The sequence below is a fragment of the Passer montanus genome, unplaced genomic scaffold (genome assembly GCF_014805655.1).
Source record: "Passer montanus isolate IOZ18808 unplaced genomic scaffold, ASM1480565v1 scaffold2, whole genome shotgun sequence".
Taxonomy (NCBI): Eukaryota; Metazoa; Chordata; class Aves; order Passeriformes; family Passeridae; genus Passer; species Passer montanus.
Window position 1 is genome coordinate 18,651,423 of NW_024366591.1, and position 15,590 is coordinate 18,667,012.

Below are 15,590 nucleotides of genomic sequence, written 5' to 3' on the forward strand. Positions count from 1 at the left end.
AGACTACAATACAATTAGCTCACCATGCTGTGCCAGTGATCAGTGCAGGATGCATCCAAGGAAGGTGCAAAGATTTTCACAATGGACAATCATTTAAAAGAATCTACCCACTTTCTCCTCAAGATTCTTTGTCTGCTTACCTTAGAGATCATGGTTTTTAATCTAATTCTATTATTTGTGCATTCCTATTACTCATATAGAAGTCTAAACCTTCCTGAAATTTCACTAAGCTGTTTTGTTCTTTTTTACCAAGAAAACTCAATCTGAATTAAGATGACTAAAGAAGGTTCTTGCCATCCTTTCTGCAACATTACAGATGCAGAAAAAAGAACCAAAGTAAATTAAGTTTGGAGTGGCTCTGCACACAGTTCAGAGCTCAGTCATGTTCCTGCTCAAGTCATAAAAAACTGTTTTGCTGGACTTCAGAGAACTAAGGCTCCTTAATGAATAGTGAGACAGCTTCACTTCAGATTAAGCCAGTCTGTGAGACCTACAGAACACAGGACTGAAAGGGATCTCTTGGTCCATCCAGTTGAACCCTCTGCTATCTCAGCCACTCTTATTGTATATGCTTTTCACAATTTTAATTCCAGTAACACTTTTAAACCACACATCTCTCCTTCCTGAGCATGACTGGATCTGTTGACCAGAGGTGTACAGGGTAAGTGAGGAGAGGAAGGTTGTGGTTCTAAGTAGGTGCTGTTGGGTTCCACCTTCCTCCCCACTACTGACAGATTGACATGCACCTCTTTGCACTGATGCTTGTCTGATCCTTCTCTGGTGTTTAGAAAGCTAGTGGACCTCTCTCTACTTCCTCCTCCCCTTTCCTCTCTCTCCTTCAAAAATAAATACTTTTCTGCCACTTTTCAGGCTCTGACTGGTTTACCACAAAATCCTACGAGTGCCAAAGCAGCTAGGAAATACCAGATTAAACTGTTGTAGAACTAGAGCAATAAAAAAATGATGCAAAGCCCTTTTCATACCTGCCACCCTGCATAGGTGTCATCTGTCCATGAGGTGTGGATGCTGGTGTTGGGGGCTTCAAATCGCCTGGCACTTCTGTCATGGAATTACTACCAGTGGACTGTGGAGTCTGTGGGCCTTGCAAGGAACCAGAATTAGCTGGGAAAAAAAAAAAAGTAATTATGAAAAGGTAGCAGCCAAATTCCTGTGAAAATAATAATCATCAAGGGAAAAAAATGGTTATTTCCTCCAGAAGCCTGTGTATACCTTAATACATCTCAGTACTTTATACCTTCCCCAAAATCCTCTGAGATCAGGATATGCTGTGTAGTAATAGCCATCATCTCTCCCAGAACCATGAATTTAATCTGCTGCCTGAAGCAACATGGGTAGAAATCATCCAGATGAAGGATCATTTAAATCAGAGGTCAGAGATACAAAGTTAATTGTCTGTAGTTTACAACAGAGTAAATGAAGGTTGTTCTTTGGCATAGCTTCCTCATATAATCACTATCACAACACATGCGTTTATAAGAAGTATTTCAGCCAGAAGCTTTTCATCATAAATTTAAAATGCTATATTAATATAAATTCATGGTTTTATTTAGCACTAAAAGGCAGACATTTCCATGGTGAAACATAGCAAATGATTAGCAGCACACTGCAATCCCATGTCATCTTTGAGACTGCATGGCAAAAGATGGTATTTAAGAAATGCAAAAGGCAATCTGGGATCAGAAGAAAACAATAACTGAAAGTAGAATTTGAACAGGAGGCTACAGATAACAGTCTTAAAAGAACTGTAAAAATAGAAATGGGCATCTTAACAAAATGTTAGGGTCAGAGATGGTAAAGTATATGTAACAAGACCAGGTCAATTCTGCAAAGAATCTGTTTAATCTGCAAAAACTTATTGGTTAAGATCTCAGAAAGCAAGAGTATCTGCACTAGTGTCCTCATTAATGGAGGTAAATACCTTGATATTCTTGGTGTAACAAAAGTAGAAGAGCATTATACTGCTGTGTTCTGATGTGACTGAGCAGCAGTAAGGGCATTAAATTAACACATCAGATATTGGTCATGGTGAAGCTAATGGCAAAATACACCCAGACCAGTCACCCAGAGTAGACACCAAAGCTACTATTTTCATGTGACTAATGAACAGAAACATGCCCTGAGCCCAAAGTTCTCCATAGCAGTTTTATGATTTAGAAGGTGGTAAGGATTAGTAACAGCATCTAAGCCTTGGATCTGACAGGTCTTGCAGCAGAAATTCTAAGGAAGGAGAACTTGTAGGATTCAATTCTTTAGATGCAACTGGAAAAAAATTACCAACAGAAAAAACTCACAAATCTAACACACTGAGTAGGACATGGATTTGGCTTGAGAGGTCCTTCTTTTTTATGAACTGTCATGTAAGTGTTTTATTGTGCCTGCCTATCTACGTTCAACAACCAATTAACAAAACTTTATAAATTACTGTTACAGTGAAAATTGGAACAAGCAGTATGGGTTTTTCTTCTGTATATGAAAGAGAGTAGTCTATAATTGACTCAGAATCCTAGAACACTCATCATCCTGACAGGCAGAGCTTGTTTTTAACTGAAGAACACCTTTTATATATGTGTTTCATATATATCTGTAACACATGTTCCCCTATCTGGAAATCAGTCTCAGTCGCAAGTGCATATGTAAAATCCACATTGTGTGGACCACATTGTTCTTGTCCTCAGTTTTCTGAGGCATTTTTGAATTATGCTTACAAAGTAATGAGGTTCAAAAAAAAGTTAGGAAAAGCTCTTTGATTGCATTAATACAGGAACAAGAACATTTGCAACAACTAGTTACATTAGTCTACAGTTAGCTGAAAGGTTTAGTGCTATGATAAAACAAAAACCAACCATATTCACATAAAATGAGCTCTTTGTATATATGAGCCCCAAGCAGGTCAGGATCATTCTTCTGCCCTTGAGCTTTAAACACAATTCTAGATTCTTATAAAAAGCTTGAAAGCATTTCTGCGTTATGCCACAGATTGTCACATACCATCCTGCTGTATTACAAACATGTAAGCAAACTTCTTAGTGTACACATATACTTACTGTAAATTCAGATATTGCCTAACCCTGCATATTCTCTGATGCTGGGCTATTAAGAAGCAATTAAGCTTTTCCCTATCCTACCTAAGCAAGAGCTTAATTCGTATCTCTAGCAAATCTAAAAGAAAGAAGGAAAAGATTTTTCAGTATTTACAAACTGCAGGAGTGCAAATTTATTACTAACAATGTGTTTTATATCACCTCCTATAAAGAATGGTTTTAAAAAAAATACCCAACTGAGATGCTACAAGTCCATTTTCTGTCTTCAGGGTGGTGATTACAAGGTTGGTTATTTTTCCTCTATCTACATATCTTTATACAACTGAAAAAATGGAAGGCAAATGTTGTCAAGATTTCTGGTACTGCTTTGTTAATACACTTTGCCCCTGACCTCCACTGGGTTAGGGACACTTCTAGAGAATAGGAACTCCAAGTGTTTCAATCTCTGGATTAGGACTCGATCTACCGAGAAGAGCCTGTATTTCCTATTTCACGTTAAATTTTACATTTACTAGGCTGCACTCTGAAATTTTTACATCTATTTTTGCAGGCATTTTATTATGTTAGATGCTTAATTTTGATTGTGGACATTGTGAAAGAGAAACAGTATCTTTTAGAGTGCTTCAGTATTAAACCAAGCTCTAAGAAGAAAGACAAACAACAATGTTCTTTTAGGAAAAGCAATCTCTGTTTACATGATTCTGCAGCTATCTTGGGGATGTCCAGGAAAAACACCTGTGGGTTCATAGCTACTGAATTCCTCCTCTCACATTCACATCTAAGCAATAATCATCTTTCAGGTACCATAGCAGATTTGTAAGAATATGCTTTTCACAACAGAAAATGCATCAGAACTTAAATACAATTGATATTCTGGTCAGTGAGAAGGTGAGATCTTCCACACTTTGCTGTGAAAACATGTGTTAATAACATAAGATAGCATGCATTATTCTCTGCAGCATGGAATTCTGGTAGTGGAATGCCTTCTGCCTTGCAAAGCCTGCATGACAGTAAGTACTGTTTTCAGGAAAGACCCTTTATTTACCAGAGAAGAAATATGCAGCTGAAAAAAAAAAAAGGAAAGAAGAATGAAACCTCTTGAAACTCCATTAATGTGAGGCCTGACATGCTCTCTAGGATATCCCTACCTTTTGCCAGAAGCTACAAATGTATACTCTAAAGTAAACAATGGAAAGGTTACTGAAGGTTAAGTACATTCCCATCCTTCAGAGCGAACAGCCAGCCGCCACGCTGGGACGATAATTTACACAGCACGAGCCCGGTGCCCCAGTCAGGCTGGGCCGGGGCCGCCGGCTGCTGCGGGCCCCGGGCGGGCAGGCGTGGATGCAGGCACAGGGCCACCTCCGCCTGTCCCCCAGCCGCCCCTCCCAGCCCCTGGCCCATCCATCTTCAGTGGGGATTCCCTGGCCGGCCTCATGACACGCTCCATGACATCACCTGCCTGCTAATAATAGCACTTCAGTCAGCCACCCGCCAGCACAGACGGATGGCTTTGGTTACAGACGCTCACTGAATGGCTGTGTCCTGCCGCGCCGTGTCCCCCACCTCCCCCCTCCCCGAGTCGCCTTTCTCTGCTGCCAAGGAAACGCAGGCAACACACTCCTGGTGCCTTCTCGCTCCCTCTTTCCAGCACAAGCGTATGAGTTTTCCAGGTTTGCTTTAATGAAATCTCTGTTGACATCAGGGCCAGCTGCTGTTACTCACAAGCATCCTCAGCTGGACCACACTGGCCATCCTGTTCATTCAGCACAGGATAAACTCTGAGCCTGTTATTTTGAGAGCTGTGCACACATAACTACACATTGCAACTAAGAATTCAGAGTGCCAGAGTACAGCAATGGAAGGTAACTCCTTCATGCTGATGCTCCTCTGGGATTTTTTCTCCAGCATCCTTTAGTGCTTCCAGCAATGGTGCCCAGAATTCTTCTCAGTTTACAACTTGCCACATTATTTGTGAGCATTTTGGTCAAAACTATCAAACACACATGACAGGAAAAGCATTTTGTCTTTGCACCTGCTCCTGGAAAGAAGGAAGACCTACAATGCCTCTCTCTCCAGGGGAGTTTTTATGCAGCGAAAGTCATCAGCAGGTGACACGGCCCTTGGCACAGACCCAGTGATCAAGACAGAAGGCCACTGGGGATCCCCTAATAGTTAGTCTGTCATTAGGCATTTGCTGCTGGCCTTCACTGCTGATGGTTTTACCTGACCCAGGCAGATTTAAGCTGACATGAAGGCCTCAGCCTACCACAAACACGTCACCAACCTGCACAGCCTCAGAGCAGTGCAAGGCACACTAAAACATTCAGGCCCCCTCCCCTCCCCAGGAGATTTATGAAACAGCAGAAGAGGCTCTGACAGTGGTATGAAGTAAGAACAATTAAAATGAGCACCTAATCCTAACCCTAACACCTTGGCTACTGTGCAAATCTCTGCCGATCAAGGCCAACCAGTCTGTCACTTTGCTGCTCTACTCTCACTCCTTTTTTGAACTTCTTATAATTGCTGACACTATTGTGAATTGCCCCCTAAATTATTCAGTCCTTTATGTACCACATACCTTACTAAGAATGTAAAAAACAGAAGTGATGGGAGAATCCCGAATGTAGTGCTACAAACAAATGGACAAACATGTGATCCCAGATCACCATCTGGCAGTCCCATAAATAGGACTTACACATCTCATCCTTCTCTTGTCCGAGCTCCTCCATCTGAATTTCCTCGCCGTGGCTGTCTCACTGTGCTCCCTAGCACTCCCTCTATGCCTGCATTCTAAAGGTCATCTGTGAGGCAGTCACACAACCACCCCTTGGATGTGAGATATCTGCACGAACAGATTTACTCTAAGCTGCACTTCAGCCTGCTCTCACCTTGCAGAACCACCCACCTGGAAACTACGATGACATTCAAACTGAATCCTTCTCTGTACCATAAAGGCTGCCAGTCCTGATGTATTCTTATGAGCAATTGAAATATTTAATTTTAAAAAATTTATAAAGATCAGCTGACTTTTAAAATCTCAAGACTTTTTTCATAGCATCAGCTTCTTAGAACTGGACAAAATACAGCACCTTCCCCTCTGAGACAAGTTCCTCTGCTTTCCTATCAGATTAACTTCAGCCCTACTACTGTAACTAGTTCTCTGCAAATGGATTTGGCCTCTAAGTGGCTCTGCCTACACTGAGCTAACTGCACAAGAGTGGCTAATGGTTAAAGTAAGGACCTTGGGAGGCTACTGTTTCTTGTTGTATTGGGCTCCTGTTCCCTCTGAATGCCAAAGAGTGACAGATTATCTAAAGTATGCTTACAACTCTGCTTCCTTTGTGCCTCTAAAATGTTAATGTTGGTATATACTGAAGGAAAAGGAACTAGAAAAAAAGCTGACTATTAAAGAGAACAGGCTTGTACTCTCTGAGGCATCTATACCTCAGCGGGATTTCATGTACTAAAGCTGATACACACTGGGAAAGCCTTTCTCTGTACAGAAGTGCAGTCCCATTCAGTGACACGAGCTCTTTTCTCTCCAACAAAACAAACCTTGAGATCCTTGCTTGCTTCCCCCTTTTCTAGTCTCTATGTCCTGCTGTGTTTTTATTTTAGAAAAATAGTTTCAGTTCTCCTCAAAGACAGCTTGCTTGAATGTTATGATAAATTTAAACTTGGACTTTGCCATTTTCATTCATAGCATCGTGATGCAAAAGGACCCTGTAAAGTGGTACGTCTGACATTTCCATTCCTTTGTTTCATGTTTACTTATTTAAATAGCAATTTTTCATCTCAAAATTCAGTTGATTTATGGTGATCATTTCCAAATCAACTACTGAGAGCAGTACTGGAGAGAGAAGGTAAGGGAGGAGAGAACAAAGCGTAATACTCTTTCATTTTTAGAGACGGATTAATTTATTCTTCACTGTCCTTAGCAAGTCTAACCATTTCAGCTTCACTTACCAGTCTTCTCAGGAGGTGATGGGCACCTCCAATATATATTATTTTTTGCAGCTGTGCACAATCAGGACACTCTGTGCTTATTTCAGACAGATAAACATTTGGACTATAGGCTTTACTTCTAGTACCAAGTGTTTTTCTCTATCTTCTAATCTTGAATTGCAAAGTAACCTAATCTCCTCTCTATTAAACAATTTATCTCCTCTCTATTAAACAATCACCACTGGGGTACCTTATAACCCTAAGTTTTAACAAGGTGGAGGAAATATTTTAAGCTATGACAAAGTGATGTGCTTAGGAAGATTTTAACGAAACACTCTCTCAAATCCTTACACCGAATAAAACAGGCTGAGAAAGATTTGAACCTTATCACTGTTATCTTTTTCTGTACTGAGAAAGCACTATTGTAAGAGATAATCTTGGAAAGGCCAGAACTTTATTATATGATTATAAAGGTCTTTGCAATTTTCTAGTGTCCTGATAGGGTACTGAAGTCATGCAATTGCAAACTGTCTCCAGGGCTTGGCTGGGTCTCTGACTCTCCACTTCCCATTTTCAGCCAGTGAACTGTACTAACAGAAATTAAGTGAATTAATATTTTCCTAAAACTGTGTTCTACTGCAGGAAACTCCTGCAAACATTCCAGAAATTATGTTCTCTTGGCAATAAGTGACGGTGGTCTGCCTAATAAGTAACTGTGGCAGTACTTTGCAAATTTTGTCAAATTATGTTGTTGGTCAGAAAAACTAGTAAAAAAAGGAATAATCCAAAATAATTAAAGGATTTTTTTGACTCTTCCATAGGTAGTCCAGAAGTCAACAGCTAGACTAATGCTATGACTCTTCCTAGGTACTTAAAATGATTGTACTTAAGAATAGTCCTGCCTTAAATATCAACTGTGACTATTAAATCATGAGTATCTTAATTGACATGAATTTATAAAGAAAACAGTTGTTTTCATTTACACCATAAATGCAAGAAAGAACAGCTAAAATAAAGTAATCCCAGTTCCAATTTTTCAGATGAGAGGATAAAAACAGCGATCCTAACGGCTTACCTGACACACAGGATTAGCAACAAAAGAACAGAGAGCGTGCCTCCAAACTAGGATGTCTGGCAGTGAGGACACACCGTACTCTCAGCCCTCCATCTGCCACACATTGAACACGAGCTGCATCAGAGCAACCCGATCAGTCCAGCATCTGCCATCCTGCTCCAAATGAAGCCTTGCTGATCAACAGTTGTGTTGAAAAGCAGCTTCAGACACAGCAAGGTAAGTGCAGGTACCAGAGCCTTTATATGCTGGACTGAGGAAGGACAAACCAGACACACAGCTGTGGTGGCCCTTCAGAATTAACTCTGATTTGACTCAGGAGCTGGCTCCAAGTCTGAGAACGAAGATTCCAACAGCAGGTTTATCCTTTTTTTTTTACAGCATTATCAAGACCTGCTTATAAAGATATAGGGTGCAACAACCTAGTATGCCTTGCATTCAAAAAATGGTTGTGTAAGAGGCTGCAGTTTATTTCACTTACCAGGAGATGGCGGCTGAATCTTAGGTTGTTTCTTGGTATCTCCAGTGCTGAAGACTTCTGGAGGGGGCTCCTCCCCTCGCTCAATCTTGCACTCGAAGGCAAACAGGTACTGAATGTATTGTTTTTTCAGGGAGCTGGCTGCGCTGCTCGAAGTGCCAACGTTCAAGGTGGTTGCCAGCTCACGCCACTTCTTGTTTTTATTAACCTAGCAAAGTAAACGGCAGAATCATTGGTTTGCAGCAAAGTGTTTTGTTTAAGTCAGGAAACAAAAAAGGAAAAAAAAAGCACTTAATGTCTTGGTTTACTTTTTTTTATTTTCCTCTTTTAACTAATGCTCATTACTCCCACACACAGTAATGCACAGACAGCATTTACAGTTATAAAGCCATTAAGGAACCTGCTGATAGCTACATAAAAAGCTTTGCTTGTGGAGTCTTCTGCATGGTGCATCCTTTAAATGTCTTACGCCCTTCCAGGGCCTATGCTCTTCAGTTAGCAATCCATCTCCAAGCAAATTCCTGCTCACTCTCTCCCTCCCTGACACCCACCCACACCCACCCCATTCTAATTAAAAAGCAGCTTCTAAAATATAATTTAGAAAGCACTAACAGTGTTATTCTGCAATTTGTTTGAACATTGATATGAAAAATAAATTTTTCTCCCAAATAGCCACCAGCTGTCAAACAGTTCAGCTTGTAATTCCTGGTTCAATTCCTTTCACTTTAGTGCATCTTGCAGGGACAGATCAATGATCCTCTGGCTAGATGAGAAGCAGAGTGAAGCCAGGCCCCTTAATTAATTAAGGCAGACTTCAAACACTCACGGCTAGTGCAGCAATACTCTGTATTACAATGCTGACTGCACCATTCCACCGTGAGTCTTGTTTGCAGTGTAAGGCTAAGAATATTGAAAGACTCTGCTCATGAGTTCCTCAAACACAGCTGATCTGTAATAATAGCGAAGTTCATTTGTCATCCTGGCTGATGCCACTGACTCACTCGGCTGCACCACCCGTAGCAGCCACTGCTTTTGCTCTAACACCTGATGCCTTTACGTTCATTCAACCAGTTATGCAATTTCTAGGTATGATCCAAAGAGCAGGGTCAGCACCAAAATAAATTGGCTTTAAAGATCTGAGAAATCTCAATTTTTCTGGGTAGCAATTCTGATTCCATGATTGTCTGCTGCTTGCCCTAAGGCCTGACATTTTAATGACTCCAACTTAACTTGTATAGCTAGAAAGATTATCATTAGCTATACTATTCCTTAGTCTGTGTGCCAGCAAAGAAAACATTTTTTTAAGTTTCTCTCAGTGTTTAACAACACTGTAACTGCTGCCAGTCAGCAAAGACCTTTCAAGGATGGCATTAACAGCAAGCAGGTTGGCATGGCTATGCTGAGTGTTTTTATTTCTCTGGTACATCCTGCAAGAACCCAGGAGTTAAAGGAGACCAGATTTTCATTAAATGCCCTTGTTGAGGCCTGAAATCCAGTTACACAGCTCTTTGTGCCTACTGGCTTACAGCTAAGTGGTGCGTAATGAACACATTGCATAATGCAAACAGAAACGTTCATGCCTAAATGCCCAGTATATTGGCATTTAAAGGAAGACTGCCAGCAGCTGGTCTGTTCCTGTTGGGACCCCATCAATGGCAGCTCCTCAGACAGGGAATGTGCACCACTGCTGCACAGCTCTGCTCCCTGCCACTCCCCGGGCAGAGTCACGAGATGTGGAGTGCAGCAGCTGGAGCAACAGCTTTTCAGGAGGGCATCACACAGATGCATTTAAATAAAACTCAGCAAGCAAAACTCTGCACCTCTGAGTAGCTCTAAACAGATAAACATAGTGACCATTCATGTGGGCACACCAGCAAAACCAGGAGCCCTCATTTTAGGTGTAAATTTTAACCAGTATTAAAGCACACACATTTAACTCAAGCTCTTTCAAAAATCAGTCTAAGTGAACAGCATCTATCCTTTGGCAAAGCATAATGTCTGTCACTGAAAATCAACACTGAATGTCCCAAAATAAAATTAATTTCCATAATATGCAAACATGAATAACTCTCTAGAATATCCCATCTGCCCCCCATCTTGCTCAATTTTTGATGCTAAGAGTCACACTGTGGGCACAATCATGCTGTACAAGGCAGAGCAGCTGCATGATACGATTTACCTGTAATAAAGTTTCTGAGCTAAAAGTAATCAAATCCATATGATGCTGAGGGGCATGAGCTGATCACTAAAAATGTCAGGATAAGATCACTTACCAATATACAGCATTTAACAACTGGCAGAATGAAATGTTAGGTTTCTCTGCCTTCCTTTCATAATAAGAACAGCTAAAATCCCTGGATTTGAAGGGCCAATGATCTAATTCAGTTGTCAACTCCTATGTTGTGAGGTGCACTATTAAAAATAGCTTTGGAATGGGTACTAATCGATGTTGGACATTCCTTTCTTGAACTAACCACATACATTATGAAAATACGTTCTTTTTTGGAGACTCTAATTTGTTTGCCATATTTTTGAGTTCAGATTTTGTAATTAGTGAAGAATTGTATGTTTTAATATTACATTTTATATAATATTACACATGCATATTTACCTACATGTTAGCTGTGTTTAAGACCTCATTTTGCAGCAAGGGATGCTTTGTACAAGCATCAGGCACGGACAGGTGACTTTGAGTGCCAAATCTAAGGTTGTGAGCACTGACTGTTTTCTCCTGCTTTCCCTTTAGATGCTAACCAGTGAAACATCTCATTTTTCTCTGTTGTGAACAGCCCTATACAACTCATGAATATTTTTCCAACATCCCTTTGCAAAACTTCAAATTAACTAGTGAGAACACAAATGAAATCTTCTGCCCCCCATCTGTGACTTTTTTATCCTCAGCTCTTCCTGCTTTCATTTTCTTCAACTCATTTACGTAATTCACCTTTTCCTTGTAACCATTATGTTAGCAAGGCAACCTAAAATATCCTGTAAGCATTTCCCAAACACAGCACAGTCCGTGTCTAAGAAACACATATACTGTATAGAGACACTGAGAATTAAAGGTTTGGGATGAAGGAGTGTGTTTTAAGAATATGTCTGCAGTTTCTCTGAGAGATGAAGTGTCCTACAGGCTGTATCTCTATACAGGAAAAATGGACTTAAAAATTTCCTTTTCCTTTTAGCTCTATCATCTGCTTCTTACACGTAATTTTGATCCTGTGGCCTTTTCCTATTTTCTTCTCTCAGCAGCATTACTAGATTCCCCTGAAATGGCAACAATTTCATCTGTCTACAGCGATGGTCAATCTTGATTCAAACTTTTAAGTTTTATGGCCATTATGCAGCCCAAAATGAACTCCAGACAGCTATCAAAGCATGAAATAATTTTCTTCAACAATATTGTCTGGGCTGAAAACCTAATGATGTATCCAGCAGGAATGCTCTAGAAAAAAAGAATATTGACTTTTTGAAGGTTCACTTTTAACCAGTTGTTCTCACCTGTGCTAAACCTCCAATCTCCTTGACGCAGACATAGAGCCTGAACAGGTCCAAGGGCTTCTTGCCCACAGCTGGCAGACTGGCCACAGGCGTGCCCCTCTCCTCCATGAACGTCAGGTACCGATCCACCCACATCTTGCGCTCTGGCTCATTTCCTAGCTCATAGATTTTAGTGATCTTCTCTCCAGTTGTGGTAGAGGAGCTTGATTTCTAAATTGCAAGAAGAAAAAAAAAGAGTTGGGGGAAGGGTGGGAGGGGAAGGGAAAAGAAAGTAAGAAACTCACAACATTGAAAAAGAGAAGATGTCCAACAAACTAACGCTATCACACAACAGTCAGGAATGAAGGCTACTAGTTCAGGCACAAACAGTACATTCTGTCCATATACAGAAAACTCAGCTTTATAAATAAAGGGCCCAAACTCCCATTCTCATATTACTTTCACTGATCTGAACTTTGGATCCCAGAAGGCAAATTTCTGATGTTGCCTCATGTCATTTTAAGAAGAGGTAGCTCTCACAGAGTGCTTCTCGTCCACTTATCTCAAAGGGCTTTTGCAAGCAACTATTTTGGTAAAATTAGAAACAAGTTTGTTCCACACAAGTTTAGAAAATCCTAAAACCAAACTAATCCTCTCCTCTTTGCCCTCAAAGATGGGCTAGAAAACCTGAAAGTGATCCTCCAGAGCAAGAATTGCACAAAAATAGCCTAAAGTGTGAACCATGGCAAACTAGTGCACGGAGAAGTTGTCCTCTCTTCAGAGTCATAAATGGTTATGCTTTATTACCACTTCATATCACTGGTGGCCAAAAAACAAGATGAGCAAGACTGCCTACAGTACAAGGAGACTGGTGGCCATACTCTTTGTGAACTGCCAATTAGCTGCCTGATCCAATAATCTTGTAAATAGCAACTACTCTTCTCTCTTGCTGGAGTACACATGATATCCATCTCTGTTGGCCTTCCTTGCAAAGGGAATGTGTGTTATGACCTGGGGAAAAGCAAGGACAGTTTTCTAAGACTAAGACACCACCAGGAAAAGCAGAAGAAGTGGCAACAGCAGAGTTTCATCTCTATGGCAAAAAGGCAGGAGTGAACCTGCTGCTCTTTGGGCTTTGCAGCTAATGAAAGCTCATGTTATGTTTGATTCTCTTTTCTTCTCCTTTTTTTTTCCCCTTGATGTAGAGACAGCAGAAAGCACTGAGGCTGCTACACAAGTTATAAATTCTCACCCTATCTTTTCTGTGCAATGTAACCCTGTGAGCTGGGCTCTGTGCCATGTGTGGACAGACTCTGTCACAGCCCCTGCCCAAGCTGCCTCAGCTGTGACAGCAGAGAGGGGCTGCTGTTACAGGAGGACAACCCTCCTGCTTGCAGGAAGTGAACTGATTTGCTCAGCAGTGAAAGATGGGAGTGGTTCAGAATTAAACACAAGGGAAAAAGACTGACATAAAGCTTTGGGAAAGGAGCCAAATATGTGAAGGGAAACATATCCTTTATGTCTGTATAGTAAAAGCCTAAACTTTGTTGTTGATTGCAGTAGACACTTCTTAAAACTCATCTAGTCAATCACTCTTTCCCTCTTTTGCCTTATCCTTACTTTGAACTGAAGACAGACTATTGTCGAGTAAACAGAAACTCATTCCTAGTTGAACATCTCTAAAAAAGATCCTCACTGTACCTCACAGATGCTACAGAACCACTCACTTTGTCCACGTCCCCACAAAATGGTGAGGGCTGGCACTCAACACCATGAAAGAGGGACACGGCAGAGTGGAACCACACTGCCAATGATTTCAAGAGCATTGCCACCATTCATCTTGCATGTTAGACTGGAAAATATGACAGACTCTGTATCTCCTTCCAGCTATCAGCTGCAACTTGGCAAAACTGGACAAGAGTCAGGAGAAAAGAAACATGAAGCCAAGGGGGTGACCCAGCAGTTCCATGAGCCATTGCTGTTCTTTCCAGTGAATGGATATTAATTTTAATTAAATAAATAGCCTCCTTTAAAGTTTTCTGCCTTGCTGACACTGTAACTTCTTCACAGCAATCCTTCCTACAGACATATATGATTACATGTCTTAGAAATGAGGTCCATGCCTGAATTTACTTCAGCCAGACTCAGTTGTGTTACAACTCCTACTGAAGTGAGAGTCAGGGCTAAATTTGTTTTATTAATACTAAGTGGCTGGCAGGAAATACACTGACATGAATCCTGCAGATTATGCAAAGAAAGCACAAACTGATTCTGTAATAGCAACCAATTTACTGAAAGCATCACTTGCTATATATCTGGGTACTCAAGAAAATCAGTTTAACTCTTAGCAACAAATACACTTTGTCAGGGTTTGGGAGGGTTTTTTTGGGTGGGTGGAAAGGGGGAAGTAGGGAAGTCATGTTGCTACTGAATTGATGTTGTGGTGAGCACCAGATACATGATCACACAGGCTTGAACAGCTGCATGAACTGGAACTACTCCACTACCTTTTGCAGTAAATACAAAGTTACTGCTCACCAGCATAAATTTTAATCTGACACTTAAGATGCCCCAGAACGCTACAAAAATGAAGGTGGGAAATTCCAGCTTTTATGTAGAGAATTTTCTATGTGCTTATATTCTAATATATCAGGCAACAAAATAGCTTCTATTTCACTTTTATGGTGAACCATGATTAAGAAAGTTCAGATTTGCAAGTTTTAGGGTTTCATTTTTATACATTAAGATTCACTTTTCCAAATCAGAATCAGAGCAGAAGGGAAACAGTTAAGAGTTTTTCTTTCTGCATTTTTCTACTATACATCTCAAATGATGCTGCTTTTCAGCAGTGTGGCAGCAAGCTCTAAAATGACAGTATAATCTGAAAACTTTTCACAGCTTACAGAAGGTAAGAAGTGTTTCTTACTGTGTGAGCTTTCAGGTTGTCATGCTTTGTAAAATGGGTGCAATTTTCTTCTAAAATGAAATGTTAACTTTAGAAGAATGCACTGGAGGGAAGAATGCTATTCCTCAAGAGTAAAGATCTTTTCCTCTTCTCTATTTTTATAAAAGTAAATGGATAAAAATGACAGATGTGTGCAAGCTAGTCTATACACAAACAAACTTCAGTTTCACATGGGCAGGTTCAGCTGGAGCCTAAATTTACCTATAAATATTAAATATTAACCCTTATAAAGCAAGGGTTTAAAAGAGAAAGATCCCATTTTAAAGTAAAATGAGCACATCCCAGGCAATGCTGGAAGAACACAGATCACAACCTTTTCTTCTGTTAAGTATGTTGAGAATTTTGGTGACAGAAGAATGCTAGTGCAGGCCTATGGCACATATACTTACTGATTTAATTATATCTTACTCTGCCTGTAATCCCCAGCACTCTTCCACATGACATACTGGCAGTGTTTAAATGGGTGATTAAAAAAACTCCACCAAAGTATGTGGATACCAAAGCCAGTTCCCATACTATATCTGTCGAAACCCATACTTGCTTCTCAATACACCTACCCACTATTAAAACTGTATTATATGCAGA

The 15,590-nt window shown here is 40.5% G+C and overlaps 1 protein-coding gene across 1 annotated transcript in view; it reads right to left on the bottom strand.

Moving 5' to 3' along the window:
• Positions 1–15,590, bottom strand: part of ARID1B (AT-rich interaction domain 1B) — a 323,938-nt gene that overhangs the window by 13,351 nt on the left and 294,997 nt on the right. The window contains 3 exon segments of the mRNA XM_039706785.1: positions 984–1,122; positions 8,564–8,768; positions 12,062–12,271. Of these exon segments, the coding sequence (XP_039562719.1) occupies positions 984–1,122; positions 8,564–8,768; positions 12,062–12,271 (554 nt within the window).